General features: G+C 43.7%; 1 protein-coding gene across 1 annotated transcript in view; it reads right to left on the reverse strand.

The window, feature by feature from the left end:
- Positions 1 to 6,646: 6,646 nt before the first annotated feature.
- LOC310688469 (splicing factor C9orf78-like) overlaps positions 6,647 to 19,123 on the reverse strand; it is a 45,288-nt gene continuing 32,811 nt past the window's right edge. The window contains exons 3-6 of the mRNA XM_083465031.1: positions 16,198 to 16,275; positions 11,087 to 11,288; positions 8,009 to 8,321; positions 6,647 to 7,933 (exon numbers count right to left, since the gene is read on the reverse strand). Coding sequence (XP_083321157.1) covers positions 7,322 to 7,933; positions 8,009 to 8,321; positions 11,087 to 11,097 — 936 coding nt within the window. The 5' untranslated portion in view covers positions 11,098 to 11,288; positions 16,198 to 16,275 and the 3' untranslated portion in view covers positions 6,647 to 7,321. The remainder of the gene's footprint in view (positions 7,934 to 8,008; positions 8,322 to 11,086; positions 11,289 to 16,197; positions 16,276 to 19,123) is intronic.

Raw genomic sequence — 19,123 nt, forward strand, 5'->3', positions numbered from 1 at the left:
CAAGGTGGCTTAAGCAAAAGATAAATCCTACCCAACTAGCTGTTTAGAGTTCTTAAAGGGTGTCAACAAGCATGTAGCTAGGGGTGATTCAGTAGACACTGTGTTCTTGGACTTAGAGGAATTTTTGATAAGGTTTTTCACCAAGGACTCCTGAGTAAACTTACCAGCAGTGTTCTCAGGGACACTGGGACAATAGCAACATTGCCTCAGTTATTGGCACAGTTGTTGTGACCATGATGTAACAGCCTTCGGGCATTGTATAGAACAGAAGTGGCCAACACACTTGAAGAAGGAGCAAACCTTGTATCTATTTAAAACAGAAAAAAAATAAGGAAACCCTCCACAATTCCCAAATAAGTGCCTAGCTTTGCCCCCCCCCTTTCCTCTTATTCCCCTTCCACTTTGTTTCATGTGTTTAGATCAGGCATAGGCAAACTTGGCCCTCCAGATGTTTTGGGACTACAACTCCCATCATCCCTGACCACTGGTCCTGTTAGCTAGGGATGATGGGAGTTGTAGTCCAACAACATCTGGAGGGCTGAGTTTGCCTATTCCTGGTTTAGATCATAAGCTTGAGGTCAAGGGCTATCTTCTACTTATTGGTCAAAAGTCAACTGTTTTGGGAGCCTTTTTCTTTGAAAAAGTGGGGTAAAAACTCTTTGAAATAAAAGAAAATACGTACTTTCATATGTGTGCACATTTGCTTTTCCGACCAGGACAAACAACAGCTTCAAAATAGTGCATGGGTAAAGAGATAAACTCCCTACACACACACACACACACACACACACACACACACACACACATATTCTGATTTGGATTCTCGCCCCACCCCACAGCTGCTAAATGCACAAAACTTCAAAGTGATGGAGAAGCATTCACTCATCTTTGTTGTTGGGTCTAGCTTGGCCCTCGGGGTCTGGATCAGACCATCTAAGTCTCTACAGTATAGAGCTTGCAGTTTTGATATTAGAAAACTATGTAATCAGCAGAGAAATGCTGAGAAGGAGAAAAAGACTTTTTAGTCTCTGTATACAAGGTCATCTATGCTTGATTGCATAGTTAAGGCAGGCTAATTAAAATGGTTTCCTCTCATTATCGCAAGTGAGAGGCCCTCTTAAAACTAGTATCTTGACTATTGAGCAGCCTGGTAATCAATTCCAAAGCATGAGCTCATCAGGATGAATTATTTTTACATTCACAGAATATATTTTGCCTCACAGATCCTTTTGGCTGCACATATTTACATACTATATTCAACCAGAGACACTTAGAAAAGTTATCACTTTAGATTGAATCGTTTCCGCTGGCACTTTAGAAAACTAGTACTTTAGGGGAAGGCAACCCAGAAACGGAACAGCTCAGCAAGAATTTTTATAAAGCACATGACTGGACTAAAGTTAAAAGGTCCCTAACACTTTCCCCCCAACATCCCAAAGAGACTTCCGGAGACTCTTAGTGACCTGGAGAGATGATGGATATATTTGTTTCCTAATCTAGGAAGGTTTAACAGCACTTGCAATTTAGTGACCTGGGGAAAATGCTATTTCAGCCCTGGCAAACATATTATTTCAAAGCCTTTCCAGAAACTGGACTTAAATGTTCTTTTTAAAGCAGAAGAATTGCAGTTCACCCAATACTCAATGAAGAATGTTTTGGTTTTTTGTGTGTTTTTTTGGTAACAATATTTTGAAAACTTCATGATTCCTGGCAATCAACCATCAGGGCAGGGCCTATTATAATTAAGACAGTGATGATCAAAGGCCTGGAAACGATGCCTTATGAGGAACGGCTAAGGGAGCTGGGCATGTTTAGCCTGGAGAAGAGGAGGTTAAGGGGTGATATGATAGCCATGTTCAAATATATAAAAGGATGTCACATAGAGGAGGGAGAAAGACTGTTTTCTGCTGCTCCAGAGAAGCGGACACGGAGCAATGGATCCAAACTACAAGAAAGAAGATTCCACCTAAACATTAGGAAGAACTTCCTGACAGTAAGAGCTGTTTGACAGTGGAATTTGCTGCCAAGGAGTGTGGTGGAGTCTCCTCCTTTGGAGGTCTTTAAGCAGAGGCTTGACAACCATATGTCAGGAGTGCTCTGATGGTGTTTCCTGCTTGGCAGGGGGTTGGACTCAATGGCCCTTGTGGTCTCTTCCAACTCTATGATTCTATGATTATATGAGTCCAGCACTAGGCCAGCATGCAGACCTTCAACGTTGTTGAACCTGCAATAATGCAACTTAGACTCTGGCAAACATTTTACCTCTAACTACGTTTATTCCTTGAATCGAGATCTATTGGTACTTTATCTTCTTGGAATGGGCCATATGGAATCTCACAGGGATCCATTTTGTCAGTTTCCTTTTCACTGAGCAGAAATGCACAGACAATTAAAGTACCTATACACTGATAATAATCTCTCTCCCCTCTCCTCTCTCTCTCTCACACACAGTTCCTTTCATCCCAGATCTTCCAGTTTTATGGATCTTGGAACTGGAAATGTCAAGCAGATTAAAGATGAATTATGACAACTTTTAGATAATGGTAGCTGCGAGAAATGCTTAATCAGTGTGGTCTTTCCACCCATGCAACTTATCAAAGTTGGGTTCATCTAGATCAGGCATTGGGGAGCCCAGGTCCTTCAGGTCTCTCGGTCTGAATTTTTAGCTCCCTTCAGGGCCACATCCTCTTTTCCCAAGCCACACTTGTCAATGGTCCTGCACCACACCCTCTTCAAATGGTTTTTTTCCCCTGGCTGATATGTGTTATGGAACAGTGTGAATGCCCCTTGCTTGCCTGCACAGAGAGGTATGTGTAGAAACCTCTGACTTTTGCATGGCTGGAATGTAGCTGACTGTATGAAGGTTAAAGGTCCATCTTTAACTCCACCTGCTTTAAGCCTCACCCACTACTTGCTCAGGAGGAAATATAGACCTTAAGCTGGAAAATGTTCCTGACTCCTGATCTAGGTCTGATCTGATTCTAGTCATCAGTGGCTAGAAGTTATCTTCAGCTACTATATTGGCTTAGAAAGTTTCACATCTTGATCCCAGAAGTGGTCTTTCATACACTGTCACAGACCCTCCAAGTGTCCTGGTTTGTGATTTGATCCTGGAATGTCCCACTTTTCTCTAGAATGTCCCTATTTTCATTGGAGAAATGTTGGAGGGTATGGAGTTATCTGACCCCTGAGCCATCTGAAGGCAATTCTGTATGGGGAATTATTTTTTTTAAAAAATGTTTAATGTGTTATTATGTTTTTATATGGGACTTGCTGATCGTAAGGTCGGCAGTTCGAATCCCCGCTGCGGGGTGAGCTCCCGTCGTTCGGTCCCAGCTCCTGCCCACCTAGCAGTTCGAAAGCACCCCTAAGTGCAAGTAGATAAATAGGTACCGCTTTATAGCGGGAAGGTAAACGGCGTTTCTGTGTGCGGCGCTGGTGCTGGCTCGCCAGAGCAGCTTCATCACGCTGGCCACGTGACCCGGAAGTGTCTTCGGACAGCGCTGGCTCCCGGCCTCTTAAGCGAGATGAGCACGCAACCCTAGAGTCGGACACGACTGGCCCGTATGGGCAGGGGGTACCTTTACCTTTATGTTTTTATATATGGTGGAAGCTGCCCAGAGAGGATGGGGCAACCCAGTAAGATGTGGGGGGTATAAGTAGTAAAATTATCATTATGGAATGGGACATCCCTATTTTCATCGGAAAAATGTTAGAGGGTATGCTGTCACCTTGTGCCATGGCATTGTCTAGAGTGAGGAATTAACTATTTATTGTCAAAAGTACACTTACAAGTTAGGAAAAGGCATGTCCATCAATCCTATGTCTCTCAGCTACTCCTAGGTGTGCACCCTTAGCTTATGTATCTCCCCACCTGAGCTGTGCACAAGAAGGTGAAGATTAAGCCTGCTCCTCCCTCTTCATTCCTTCCCTGGTCCTGGGAGACAGTGGTCCAGGAGAGGTGGGGGCAGGAGAAGGAGGCAGCATGGAAGCCCTTGACTCTACAATCTGACCTTTCTACCATCTCCTGCACCTGTTCTTCACTCACCAATCCTGCAGCTTCTTCTGCCTCTAACTCTTGTCTCCTGGCTGTTACAGGCTCTCCCATATCACCAATCTCTTCTTCCAATTCAGTCTCAGACCCTCCAAAGTGTCCTGATTTTCCAGGGACAGTTCTGGATTTATAGAAGCCATCCCAGTTTCTGAGTTGATCCTGGAATGTCCCACTTTTCCTTTGCACACCCCTATTTTCATCAAAGAAATGTTGGAGGGCATGGAGCTTTTTGGCCCCTGAGCCAAGGAGATAACTAACTATGCAATCTTTAGAAGACATCTGAAGGCAGCCCTGTATAGGGAAGTTTTTGAACGTTTAATGTTTTATTGTTTTTATATATGTTGGAAGCCATCCTGAGTGGCTGGGGCAGCCTAGTCAGATGGACAGGATATAAATAATATAATTGTTGTTGTTGTTGTTGTTGAATAGGATGTCCCTATTTTCACCAGAGAAATGTTGGAGGCTATGCAGTCTCCAACCCTCTTTCTCCTGGTGTCACTCATCAGTATCCAGTCACTGCTCCTCAGTGTCCATCTAGTCCCTGACACCTTGAGACTTACATAATGACTTCTATACAGTTCTGATGTTGACATGTATTTGGGGTCTCCTGTTGATGGAATGGTTACTATGGAAAATGCTTGCTACCTAAGGAGGCACCAAGCCAGAAAGATTCATATGTATGAAACTGTTTCTTTGGATATTATTTCCTACATGTTATACCCAAACAAGAACAGAGAAGCAACCTTGATATTTTCCATACACCCTGGAATGCTGATATGACACAGTTAATAGGTTGAGCAGTGAGCCTCAGCATTCTTAATTCACACGTCTGACCCATAACAGGCCATCCTCCCTGAACTCGGTGCTAGCATGCTTGCTACCAAGATGACGGATTGTGCATCGTGCTTCTTGCCTTGTGCAAAAGACCCCACCCAGCATCCGCTCAGAGATGAACTGGCATTTGCTCTTCCCTGGCTCCACATCTGAAAGGTGCAGACAGGAGGCCTTGACATTGCCATCAGAACCTGAAGCAGGCCAGTTGGCAGAGTAAACCATGAAAAGTTGTTTTAGGTCATCCTTTTTGCATCATTCTGATGCCTCGGGGTGCAGTCCCCAATGTCCCTAATGTGTCTCCAACCCATATTGAACCTGCCAGTTATAATTCAGCCTAAGGCGAATGAAGCCAATTCTTGAGCCCAGCCAATGTGATAGTGTGGAAGAATCAAAAACAAAACAATCTCTTATTGTGACTAATTTAGGGTGTGAGCCAATCATTCCTGCTCGGCCCTGTCTGGCTAATCCCACCTCTGCAGAGATGGAAACAACAGTTGGAAGGCGGTACAGCCATCCCTCCCCTAATTGGTCAGGCTGCTGAAACAGTCTCGCCTCTTTCTCATATGCCGTTCCTTCTAAGGGATGGAAGTAAAATTGCTCCCGCTGCATGAATTGAGTGTAAATTGCAGACTTGGAATCTTTTTCTTCTCTCGCTCTCTCCTGCTCTTTCCCTCTCTCTTCTTTTGCTTCATTATCCTAGGTTTCCCCCTCCTTCTGCTCTGCAATGACTGCACCGCATGCGCCCAGGCGCACGCACACACACACACACACTGACTTGGTCTCTCTGCTTTTAGCAATAATTTGCACATAATGGAACAGCCAGAGGGGGGTTTGATCAATGACCTCTGTCTCAGAGATGCTGTTCCAAGGGAAACACATCTGCCAACATAAAGTATTGGAGCAATCATAGCTCAGTGAGCGTCGTAATAAGCAACTGTTACACTAGAGCCATCAGTCACGTTCAGTTACAGACCTGAAAGGATACAGCACCTCAGGGAGCAATGTCCTTCTATAAATTTGGGCAGCAATGAAGAATGATTTGCAATCAAGTAATAAAAGGCCTAAAAAAGGTCCACCATGCATACTAACATCCAGTACAGCTGACAAAGGAAATAAAAAACCTTGGCATTGTTTGCTCGTTATGTAAACTACACAGCTGTCCAAGCAATTAAGATATGATTTTGGGAATTCTCTCGTAAAAATTTGCTAACAGAGCTTCCACTTGTGAAAGTGACATTCTTCTTTATCAGTAAAGTGCATTTCATTACGGTAATGCAATTTCATCTAGCTTAATAGTAGGAACTGCTTTAACCTTATGGCGAGAGTACATAAACATCATAAAATTAATGTCACCCCCATGCATTGTGGGAATAAATCTGCACCGTTTGACAGCAGTGATCAAGGGATGAAGAATCTGAACTGCACCTCCCACTTTGATATTTCAGAGATTGGGTCACAACCAGCTATGTGAGCATGTTGGCTTCCTAGTGGACTCACAGTTAAGATGTTAAAGGCAACAACAGCGCAATTCAATTTTCCAACGTCATAGCCAATGGAAATATCGCTCCATTTTAAGCTGCGCTGGAAGTTAAGCATCAGACCAAAGAAATCTCCAAGGACGAATGAAGAAAGTGATGCAAACCCTTCCTGGTAGATGCTATTTTTATCTTGTGGATCATACAGAATCGCTGGGCATTTTCATAAATGCAATTTAAAACTTTGTTAGCTGAACTGAAGAAAGCCCAAGTTGTTGCTTGCTCCATCATAGTAGTCTATGAATATTCACTAGGAGTTAACGAAGTACGTAAGAAATGCCTGGTGGATTGGGTCAATGGCCCATCTAGTCCAGAATCCTGTTCTCAGGGGCCACCCAGATGCCTTTGGGAAACCCACAAGCTGACTACAGCCCTCTCACTTCCTGCGGTTGCCAGCAACTGGTACTCAGAAATGTTACTGCCTCCAGCTGTGGAGATAGGACAACTGGAGGGGATTATTCAATTAGGCATTGACACTAGGTGGAACATTGGCAAACTGGCAGGACCAGGGCGAGGAAACTGTGGCACTCCAGAGGCTGCTGGACTACAAATCCTATCCTCCTTTAGCACTGGCCATGCTGGCTGGGAATGATGGAAGTCGGAGGGCCACAGTTTACGCAGCCCTGTAGTACAATACCCTTACCCACTACAGCCACAATGGGGGGCTACAAACTCAATCATCTTGAATTAGATTATTTATAATGCCCACCTTTTATCAAGAGTTGGTTTCATTTCTTAAAACGTACACACTGCTTCAGTGCAAAAACATCAAAGCTGTTTACAAAAAAAGTTCCCAGTTGCAGGGATGATTCTAAGTGAACCGCCACCTTCTCAAAGTCCCCTGTGCATTTGCCCTTAACGTCTGAAGAGGAATTTTTGCCTTCTGGAAAAGTCAGCCTCAGTACCGCCGGTTCATCTTCTTGAACTTCTCATAGTGATAGTCGTTGGTTGCCTTCTCATCTGGGGGGTGTTTGCAATTTGGTGGGAACCTCTCAGGTTCTGGTTTCTCAGTGTCTCCCACCCTGAGGGGATGGGCTTTGGGCTCTTCTTTGTTTTTCCGTACTCGTGTATTCAACTCTTCGTGATAAAATCTGTTGTGCTGGACGTAGCTGACGGCCATGTTCATTGGGACAAAGGAGGTTCTCCTGTCTTTCTTTTTGTTCTCCTGCTCAGCCAGCAATCGCGCGTTGGCGTCCTCGGTAGAAATGAAGTTTTTGATCTTAGCTTCAATTCCGATGCCGCTCAGCATCTCCTCAGTCTTCTTAGCTGAAGAGACCCAAATGTTCTCAGGCAGCTCATACAGACAGTCCTCTGGGTTCTTCTGCTTCACTTTCTGCTCCTCGTTTTCCACAATTCCCTTCCTTCTCTTCAGCTCGGTTTCAATGTACTTCATCATATCAGCATCTTCATCCCTCCTGTTGGTCTCTGCAGCAAAAGAAGTCCCAAGGTTGAGGTCCTCTTCTTCACTGATCCTGGCCTTGCCCCGTTCTTTCAGTTTCTTCATGTCCACCTTTCCACCGGTCTTTATTTTAAAGGGATCATCCACCAAAGTCATTTCTTTGATCCTGGCCTTGCCCCTGTCCACCTTTCCACTGGTCTTTATTTTAAAGGGATCATCCACCAAAGTCGTTTCTTCCTGTAGTTTCTCCCCCATGAGCAGAGCAGCAGCACTCACTCCATTTGGCCTCCTCCTTAGACTCTGCACTTCTTTTGCTTCCTCTCGTTTTAGCCAGACCTCCTCGGTGACCTGCGCATCCTCATCCTCATCATCCTCAGAGTCCACCTTCCTCCGGCGTAAAGCCTTTACCGCAGGCATGTCCCCGACTGCGTTGGCAGCGAACCCTTTTTTCCCCATCGCTTGTGGGAGGAACAATAGAAGCAGAATCAAATTCCTTCCCCTGTTAGACAAAAGAGCAACAAAAGATTACCACCACTAGTCCACTAATAATATATTGTTTGCCATTCCCCAATTTTCTGGTGATTGCCCGAACAGGAAATTTAAGATTCAATCTGAAATTGGCCCAATTAACATTGTTAACTTATAGCAAACTATAGGTGATATTAAGCACATGACTGATACATGCATGCATGCTTTTTCTTGATTAAATAGCAGCCAGTGGCAGCTTCTCTCCCAGGGCAAATCCAGCCACAGGATTTGCACAATGGGACCATGGCAGGGGTTAAGGGTAAACACACCCTTTCCTCCATGCCCTAGTCTTGGTCCAGGTTGAGGTGGTGGCAGCTGGGAAAGGCTGTGCTTTAGTATAGAAAGAACAAGCATGCCAGGGCCAGTCGCTGGAATAACATCACATCTAGCTTGACCCTTTTCCGGCAGTTTTTGGCATGTTAGCAAGTATTGTGGTGGTTCAATGTGTGCCCAGACTGTGACACAATGAGACCAAAAATATGGGTTGAGCCAGGCTGTGCTGTGCCATGGTCAGTCAAAGTACATGCATATCCAAGCAAAGTGTCAACTCCTGTTGACTTCGTCCAGGTAAAACCAAATGGGATGTGAAATGAGATTCTTACTAAGGAACTGAGAGAGGAGCCCCTGTATTTTCCGTTTCTTCACCGCATGGTGGTCATGATGAGGGCTGTCCGAAAACATTTTGCTAACCGATATACGGAACCCCTTGTGTGTCCCCCAGAAGCCAGCTGGACTGGAAGGTAAGGTTTATTTCAATAGTGGCAATGGGCTTCCCCAACAGCACTGGGGGTCAGCAGGCTAGTCTAGTGGGTAGAGACGGCTGTGTGGCACACAGAGCTCTACCCTCCACCAGAGGGGAACAGCTAAGGGGCTCCAGATAAATGGAAGGGCAATGTCATCATCCCCTCCATACACACCAGCATCTATTTTCTGATGTGGCTGCCTCACTCTGTCCAAGTGTCAGTGCTGCCGCTGGTGATTGCTAAATGCAACCAGTTCACATGCAAATATGGCTGCTGTGTGCTGAGATTAATGGTCATCTCAGAGTACGGTGATATCAGGGGGAAAATGGGGGGTAGAGATGTTGCTGCCACACTATGAGATTGAAAGAAGCCATGGTGTCCTTCTGTGATGTCTGAATCTTCCCTGGTCATCTGGTTTTCACACAGCACAGCAGAATTAAAATTGTGGGGCCTTTATTTTGAAGCAAGCCCTTCTGCATTCTGTGACTTATGGCCTCTCGTGACCAAAGAAAGCTGTGCTTTTGAGTTCACCTCTAAGAGAAATTTCTGCCATTTGCTTTCAGTCATAGCACACTGTCAAAGCTATATTTCAGCATCAACCAGTTATACAAGGTATCAGTCTGCCTCTTCTCCAATAAATCTACACAAAACATTTTTCTGTCATTAGAAGAAGAAATGAAGGACCACTTAATGTTTCAGGCTGACAAGATAGTGCCAGGAATTTTCCCAAAGGGTTTGACAATGCTCTGTTAAGTGTCATCTTAAAATTCACTGAGGAAATATTGTGCAATTTCCAATTCTCCACAGTAACATTTTCTTTATGCATTTTTCACAACTACTTTCCCAATGCATAAAAAAGATAAGTGTCCAAAATTACTCAATTTAAAGTCTTTACGCAGGTAGAAAACTGTCCTCAATAAATGTCCTATCCTGTTTATTGTTTTATTAAAAATGGAGGAAAGACGACCGTAAGAGTGGGTGGATACGAGAGAGAATTTCCCAAAATGGTTGGGCATTCCAGCTGGGAAGGCAGAGCCTTGGCAGCGGCTACCCCTTTACAGGGGTACCTCTGGTTACGAACTTAATTCATTCCGGAGGTCCGTTCTTAAGCTGAAACCGTTCTTATCCTGAGGCGCACTTTCGCTAATGGGGCCTCTCACTGCACGCGCACCTCTGGCACGCGATTTCCATTCAAATCCTGGGGCAAAGTTCACAACCAGGAGCAGCTACTTCCGGGTTAGCGGAGCTCGTAACCTGAAGCATTCGTAACCAGAAGCGTTCGTAACCAGAGGTACCACTGTATAGTGTTTTGAGGGAGTAATACAAGTGTTCCCTTTTCTCCCCCTTTCCCCTTGAGTGGGGTTGGCAGGAGAGCATTCAGCTATAGGTGCCTGGGATACATCTCTCAGTGCATCAACATAGCATTCCAGATCACACCAGGTCTTATTTGCAGGAGGAAAAGCTTGCTTTCCCCGGAACAAAACGTTGCTGAGTTCCCTGACAATCCCATTTCTCACAGCATCAGCACAGTCTCTAGGCCAGGGATCAGTAAACCTTTTCAGCAGGGGGCCGGTCTACTGTCCCTCAGACCTTGTTGGGGGCCAGACTATATTTTGGTGGGGGGGAAATCAACGAATTCCTATGCCCACAAATAATCCAGAGAGGCATTTTAAATAAAAGCACACATTCTACTCATGTAAAAACACGCTGATTCCTGGCCCATCCGTGGGCCGGATCTGGCCCCCAGGCCTTAGGTTGCCTACCCATGCTTTAGGCAAATAGATCTGAACCCTAACCCTTGCAACGACTTACTCATCCCAACTCTGCACCAGGTACTACACATTATGAGTAGATGAAACCAGTAGGGTTTTTGTACCAGAAAACTTTTGTGCATTCCTGCTTGCATACTGCAAATTACAATTGTTAATACTCATTACTGTTTATATTTATGCTGTTTAGAAAACCTCAAAGTGACTTGCAAAACAAATCTTACTGCAAAGACATGATGATCAGCCAGCACAAACATCAAGCACAAACACTATGGGCTGGATCCAAAGATGCTGTTTGATTATGGAACTGCAGTCCAGTAGAGGCTCCTTGCTGGAGAAAAAGAGTGGAGCCAACTTTTCCACCATCTTCCTGCAGCTTTCAACCCTACTTCCAGCACTCTTCTAGGTGGTTTACCAACACATGAGCTGCAACAGAAAGTAAAATCAGCAAGTGCCATTTCCTTCCACTTCCTCCAGTTGGGATGTCCTATGACAGGCATAGGCAAACTCGGCCCTCCAGATGGTTTGAGACTACAATTCCCATCATCCCTGACCACTGGCCCTCTTAGCTAGGGATGATGGGAATTGTAGTCCCAAAACATCTGGAGGGCCAAATTTGCCTATGCCTGTCTTATGAGCTAACTCCACTCATGGGAACTCTAGATCCAAGCCCATGAAAGGCATTAGTTTAAGGATTTGGGGCGGGAGCAGGTTCCACATAGGATTTGGGGTCATTTAACCTTAGACAATCAGGAGGCAGATGAGTGTGAAGAAATGCAGCAGAAGAAATGTAGCACCTGCCCAAATGGCCAATGTAAGTAAGCCAAGCCACAGGCCAACTTATTTCCAACTGTCTATAATATAACTAAAGCACGGTACCCCCCTTCTTTATAATAGTGATGCTCAGAAACAGTGTACTATCACCCGATCACCAGTTTTTTGGGCTACCTATGCCAAATCACATCTTTACATTCTGCATTAAACCAGAATAATACGATCATTTCCAGGACCATTCAATGACTTTTTAATAATAATAATAATAATAATAATAATAATAATAATAATAATAATATAAAAAATTGCTGCACTTTCCTGACACGCAAAGTCAGCTGCCTGAGGTGTCCAACTCACACTGCCTACTGGAAAGACTGATCCTACCAGAACAGTTCATATACAAAATTATGAATAGATATTGGAATCTCCAATTCACCCAACAGCGGCAAGAGTCTTGATAGCACAAGGATGGAAGAATGAGGAAATCCCAACGAAAGAAGAGTGGCAAGAAAAACTGATGAGTTATGCAGAGTTGGCTAAATTGACATATAAATTGCGAGACAAGGACAACTGTGACTTTAAGGAAGAATGGGAGCTTTTTACAAATTATCTAAAAAGACAACAAAATGAACTGGACTCCTTGGCAGGTTTCGAATAAACATACACAAATTTATTGGTTGGTAACATGTTAGATAGATAATGTAAGGATATGTACAATTTTATAACATGCAGAGAATAATATGTGCTGAGAAATCGGAGGGAGGAGGTGAGGGAAGTCTGGGGGGGGATGGAAGGGGGAAATTAATGCAAGTGATTATATGGTTTGATAATTTGTTATGTTGAAACTGCTAATAAAAATATTTTAAATATAAATAAATCTCCAACTCACCTATTTGAACGTACTGTATGTGGTTTTTAAATCCACACTTTTATCATTCTACTTGGAAGTACCAGAAGGTTAATAGATAGCCTAGTTAAAACAAAAGCAAAAGCAAAGGCCATGTGCTTTGTTTTAAAAAAAGGCTTTGTGGTTGAGTTTCCTCAGACTTCCTCAACTAGTTTCTTTCTGGAAACACTTGTGATGAAAAACCTTAATTGTTTTCCTTACCATACCTCAGAAGGTCACACACGGGCAAGAAGCAGGGACATGCCCCGGATTTCTATCAACTCCAGCGTTTGAGTGCTGAGGAGAACCCCAGGTTGTTGCTTTCAACTCTCTAATGGAGCCACAGAAGGGAGGAGGCAGGGGGGGAAACAATTAATACATCAGAACTCTCTGCCAGGCTTTTATGGCATTACAGGCTTTTTCCGCTATAAAGGAACATATTGAATCTTTAGAGCACAGCCCATTCTTCACTGTTTCAGTTGTCTCCTTTTGTTTACATGTCCCTGCCATCCTTCTTTGTGAATTGAATGCTAAACTATCTCTAGGGAGATGTTAGATTGCTTACAGAATGCCTCAGCAGATGGTGGTTCCTGTTGCAACAGAAGGCTGTGATTACACCTGAACTCTGCAAGAACTCGAAACTTAAACAGAAAAACAAGATAAATGAGGAATCCTTAAAGTTCTCTTTCCTCTCCACGGCGTCTGCAGCAGGGGAGAAAAATAATCCATAGGGTTTATAATAATAATTTTGAAAAGGGACAAGATACCATCATTCAGAGTTTGTTCATTACAGGGCTCTCATTATAGAATTGTATTGGTGGCGCATTTCACCATTGGACCTTCTGTTATCAGCAATGTTGGGTAGCTCTTCATCAAGACAGTGAAAGGGACTCCCTTGGGAGGTGGTGGTCTCCCCTTCTTTGGAGGTTTTTAAGCAGAGGTTGGATGCCATGGACCCTTTAGCTGAGATTCCTGCATTCTAGGGGATTGGACTAGATGACCCTCAGGATCCCTTCCAATTGTACGATTCTATGATTCTATTATTTATTCAAGATCTGTGAGTATTTACTGCACAGAATGATTCTACCACCTCCAAATAAATGCTTTCTGGCTCTGTATGTTCTGGTTTTGTCAAGCACACTTCATCTGACACTACAGACACAAAAACATTCCTAGGGCCTTAAATCTCCCCAAATAGACATTAGAAATCTCACTGGAGTAGTAAAAACACACAAAAACCTGTTAGTGTGATTTTTTTTGGTTAAGATTGAATGGAGGTTAAAGTGCAACAACATTCTTTATTGTTTATGAATTTCATCATTCATAAACAATAATAGGAAAGACAAATTAAACTTCCTGTCCCCCAAATACTTCTCTGTGTTCCTTTAAAGCATCTCTTGGGAACTGTATCCTGTAACAACAAAATTCCTGGACACTTTCGCCATTTGGGGAGGCATAAATCAAAGGCACAGACGCGCCCTCCCTATTCATACGTCAGCTGGCAGCGGATGTTTTATTGTACAGCCCAAGAGGACTGAAAATAGGTAGATCCAATATGAATTTAACATTTCTTGCACTTTGCAGTAACTAGATCTATAAATTAAGAGGGGGGAAAGTGCAAGACAAAGCACTATAGCTGAACACACTCCATTACTCAACTTTGGTAGAAGCACTGAGCTCAGGTTCTTTTCAGCCTATCAAAAAGGAGCCTGTATTTGAAAAGAGAATTGTCCAGGATGACATCATGTGGCTGGTCCAGAAACAAGAGGAAACATCTTTTCCCCTCTAGCTCTTAACACAATTACATAGCAAAGAGTTATGGGCAAAGCATTACATCCGCTGGAACGTTTGTTGCTTCCCATGGCAAAAGTACATGAAAAACAAGACTAATAAATGACACAGGGATAGAACTTCCTGAACTTCTTTAAAACAGATTATTATTATTATTATTTTCTTTGTCCATGTAGCCCCTTAAACCCATGTTGCTGTAGTTAAAAGTGCGGGATGTAAAACTACAGTCAAGTACAACATTCCTACTGTGGACATGTTAGGGGATGTTTTGTTCCACTCAGGAGGAGACTTCCTGTTTCCTCCTAAGCTAGGACAGACTTCCACTACATGTGACTTGAAGAGGGGGTGGTCTCTTGTACTAGCATGGAGGAGCACATGGACTCCATGTTCTGATTAGTGTGTCTTCTCCATTTTGTATGTTGCTGTGTGTTTGGAGAAGTGACTGCTTAGTCACAGTCACTTGGGACTAACTTCTTTATGGAACAGTACTAGTTGTTGTGGAATAGTACTAGTTGGGGACGTGGGTGGCACTGTGGGTTAAACCACAGAGTCTAGGACTTGCCAATCAGAAGGTTGACAGTTCGAATCCCTGCAACGGGGTGAGCTCCTGTTGCTCAGTCTCTGCTCCTGCCAACCTAGCAGTTCAAAAGCACGTCAAAGTGCAAGTAGATAAATAGGTACCGCTCTGGCGGGAAGGTAAACGGCGTTTCCATGCACTGCTCTGGTTCACCAGAAGCAGTTTAGTCATGCTGGCCACATGACCCGGAAGCTGTTTGCCGGCTCCCTCAGCCAGTAAAGCGAGATGAACGCCACAACCCCAGAGTCGGCCACGACTGGACCTAATGGTCAGGGGTCCCTTACCTTTACTATTTGTTATGTAACCTAAGCCTGCCTTCAGGTATACTGTACGTCTGTGAACCTGAATGAATCTGTCAGTAAACTAGTAAGGTAAAGGTAAAGGTACCCCTGCCCGTACGGGCCAGTCGTGTCCGACTCTAGGGTTGCGCGCTCATCTCGCTTAAGAGGCCGGGAGCCGGCGCCGTCTGAAGACACTTCCGGGTCACGTGGCCCGCATGACGAAGCTGCAGCTGGCGAGGCAGCACCAGCGTCGCATACGGAAACGCCGTTTACCTTCCCGCTAGAAAGCAGTCCCTATTTATCTACTTGCACTTAGGTGTGCTTTCGAACTGCTAGGTGGGCAGGAGCTGGGACCGAAAGACGGGAGCTCACCCCGCCGCGGGGATTTGAACCGCCGACCTTACGATCAGCAAGTCCTAGGCACTGAGGTTTTACCCACAGTGCCACCCGCGTCCCAAACTACTTTTATATTAATGTTAATACTTTTATATTAATGTTAATAAGATTCTTGTGTTTTTAAGAGGGATTAGAAATGATTTCTAGGTTATTGGAGTTTGTAAACTGAAGTGTATGTAACCTGAAGCGTATGTAACCTGAGGTACCACTGTATTATTTAATGATATCCTTCCTAACTTGTGCTAGCAAGTTCCATATTCTAGCAGTTCCAAATATCCCCCTTTTTAAATTACGCAGCGAGTAGCTTGTTGCTGACTCATCTGAGTCTTACTATTAAAGATTCCTTGGAGTTTACAAACTCCAATAACCTAGAAATATTACCTCGGGTTAAGAACTTTGCTTCAGGATAAGAACAGAAATCGTGCTCCAGCGGCAGCAGAAGGCCCCATTAGCTAAAGTGGTGCTTCAGGTTAAGAACAGTTTCAGGTTAAGAACGGACCTCCGGAACGAATTAAGTACTTAACCTGAGGTACCACTGTATATCCTCTCCTGCCTCCCTAATCATCCCCACAAAAAGAGGGTTTTAAAGTGGCAAATTCATGAGGATAAGACTATCTCTAGCTACTAAACATTGCTGTCAGAGGCAGTGCTGGAAACCCTGGAGGGAAGAGGTCTGTTGCTGTTGAGAAGGATGCCGGACGTGATGGGCTACTGGCCTGATCTAAGAAACTTTTCTTATATTCTTAGAGTATCTGTGCTAATTTTTGTTTAAATATTGAGCCAAATCTTATGACTTTATGCACAGAATCTTAGCATGAACACACATTTTTTTGTAGTACTTGAAGTACTGTGCAAACAAGCATATTTCAAATATTACTTACATCAAAGCTGTACATATTTTGTTCTTATTTGCTTTAGATAATAACACATTTTAGGATTTTGAAAGGAAGAAAAAGCACAAGCAACACCAGACCACCTTTCAAGATATAAGGTATTATTCCGGGAATCCTTGTCTTAAGTTCTTTCGTCTGATACTGAGGCATCAGGCATAAGCCTGCATTTTATTAATGTTTGATCAGGACTTGTATATTAAAGAGATAGCTTAAAGATTTTCAAAAGTTTCATGCCAGGCAGACCAGCTGCTTAGAGAACCTTGACAGTGTTTTCCTCCTAGACAAGGGGCCCCTTTGATTTATAGCAGAAAACAATTCTCAAAGTCGTAAAAGCTGGAATTACAGACTGAGTGAGGACACTGACCCTACATGTTACAGAAGATAACAAAGGCAGAGATAAATATAATTAGGAATGAGTAAATAGTAAAATAATACCAATGTGCCTCCCAGTAAAATGAGCTAGATCTTCTTTCTAAGGTTAAAGACCAAATGGAGAAGCATCTAGCTGGTAGAAAGAAAGCATTTTTGGGAAGTCTCTTTTTAAAAGCTGTTTCTTTCTTAAACTGAGAGAGTTTAAGGGCAATAAATGTTGGGAAGAGCTAATGGGAAAAGCAACTGGCTGGAGAAGGGGGGGAGTGTAAACAGGGGAAGAGGCTTTTTTCCTATTTTATTTTGAGGCTGTAAACTGTTCCTTCCTTGTTACTTTGAGGAAGTTTATCCTTCTAAAAAGCTATCTATGATAATGTATGAAATATGCTGGCTTAAATGTAATTATGCAAAGGATTTAAGAAATGCTAGATTTCATATAGTTGTAAGAGTTGTATTTTGAAATTAAGTCAGCCACCAGTCTAGCCCCCCTGCCAGACAGGAAGACGCCATCCAAGCAGTCCTGAACAGTCCTGATATATAGCTGTCAGACATTTGTTTAGAAACCTTCAAATGAAGGAGATCTTTCAATGTTGATGTGAAACTCAAGATCCTTGACATATGTTTAAGATAAAAATTTAAGATTAACCATTTGTTTTAGAAGGCAATAGGGCAAGGAGGGCAAGAGGTGAGCTGGTAATTAAGATTCCTTGTTGAGACACATGTAAGATATATTACTACTTATTTGTCATTTATAGATGTAACAATATATAGCTCTTTGTGTTCCATATAAGGACAGGAGGATATGGGTGTATCTTTTAGGATTGGATATAGCAATCAGCCAATAGGAAATTCAACCAGGCTGATTGGACAGAGGCAGCCACAGGAGGAGCAAAGGGGGCTGGATTAAGGGAATATAAGTGCTGGCCATAATGGCAGGAGGCCAGGCCAGAGCTTGGTAACCATATACCACTGTGCCTCTCATTTATTTGTCTGACAAATAAATAATTATTTTAATTTCTCTATTGCTGCGTTGAATATTTCATTCCAGCTAAGCGTTAACCACAAGCAGGGTGCTACATTTTATGGTGCGCCTGTGACTCGGATCAGTGGTCTGCTGGAACGCAGCCCCTTCGCCCTATTGGGCAGGGTACAAGAGAGAGGATCTCTAAACTGCCTACCCAGCGCGCACTGGAAAGTCTTTTTCCAGGGGAACGCAGAAGTCTCGTCTGTCTGATACCCTGCTCACTGGCGGCGACGGACCGGGGGGGAAACGGAACCAACCAAGGGTAAGTGCACAAAGGGATTTTTGGCCCTCCAATTAACTGGGAGGAAGAGAAGTCTTGATCAAACTTCTGCGTCTCAGTAAGTGGGAACTGAGTACGCTAGGTGGTTGGGTACATCAGATGGTGATCTGGTGTAGGGAAAGGAAAGTTGGGAGGTAGAGTGTGTGGTGAAGTATCTAGCGCATTGTATGTGTGAGAAAGTACAGAGCAATCTGTAGCTGACCTGAGTGTGGAGTGGGCAGTACTTCGGTTCCTGGTAAGGCGACTTCACCAGGCAAGGAAACCCACGAAGCGTGTGTGTGAGTGACTGAGTGGATACTTCACAGGGCCATACAATGGGAGTTGGGGGTTCGAAAGGGGAAAATACACCTCTTGAATGTATGTTAAATAATTTTAAGAAAGCCTTCTCAGGGGCGTATGGAGTCAAAATGACGCCAGAGCGCCTGAGAACGTTATGTGAATTAGAGTGGCCGAAGCAAAATACTGAATGGCCATCTCAAGGAACCTTTGATATAAATTTAGTAAGCAAACTTTGGTCTAACATCGCCAAAGAAACTGGAGAGTGCCCAGAACAATTTTCATATATAGATTCCTGGCTGAGCACATTAAATAAAAATCCTCCATGGATAAGGGAATGCAAAGTCCAACGATGCAAATTATTGGCTGTAAAAGCCGAAGCTAGGAAAGGAATCTTGCCAAATAAACTCAAACCCATATTTGAGGGACCAGAGGAAGAGCTGCTTCCACCTCCACCCTATGCTCCACATCGAAGGGAGCCTAATCCAAACACTCCACCAGTTGTAACCCCAAGGCAAGAAAGTGGAATGAATAATGGGGCTGGAGTCACAGAACTTGATTCCTTGATAGATTATGAAAAATATCTTCAGGAGGCATTGGAGTCCTATAATAAAGCCCAAGCAGAAGCGGTTATTCCATCTGTGAGTCCCAGTAGAACTCCATCTACAGTCTCTTTTAGTGGAACAACTGATTGCCTACCCCAAACCCCTGTAC

The sequence above is a fragment of the Podarcis liolepis genome (assembly GCF_965112155.1).
Source record: "Podarcis liolepis genome assembly, chromosome: 11".
In the NCBI taxonomy this organism is placed as follows: Eukaryota; Metazoa; Chordata; class Lepidosauria; order Squamata; family Lacertidae; genus Podarcis; species Podarcis liolepis.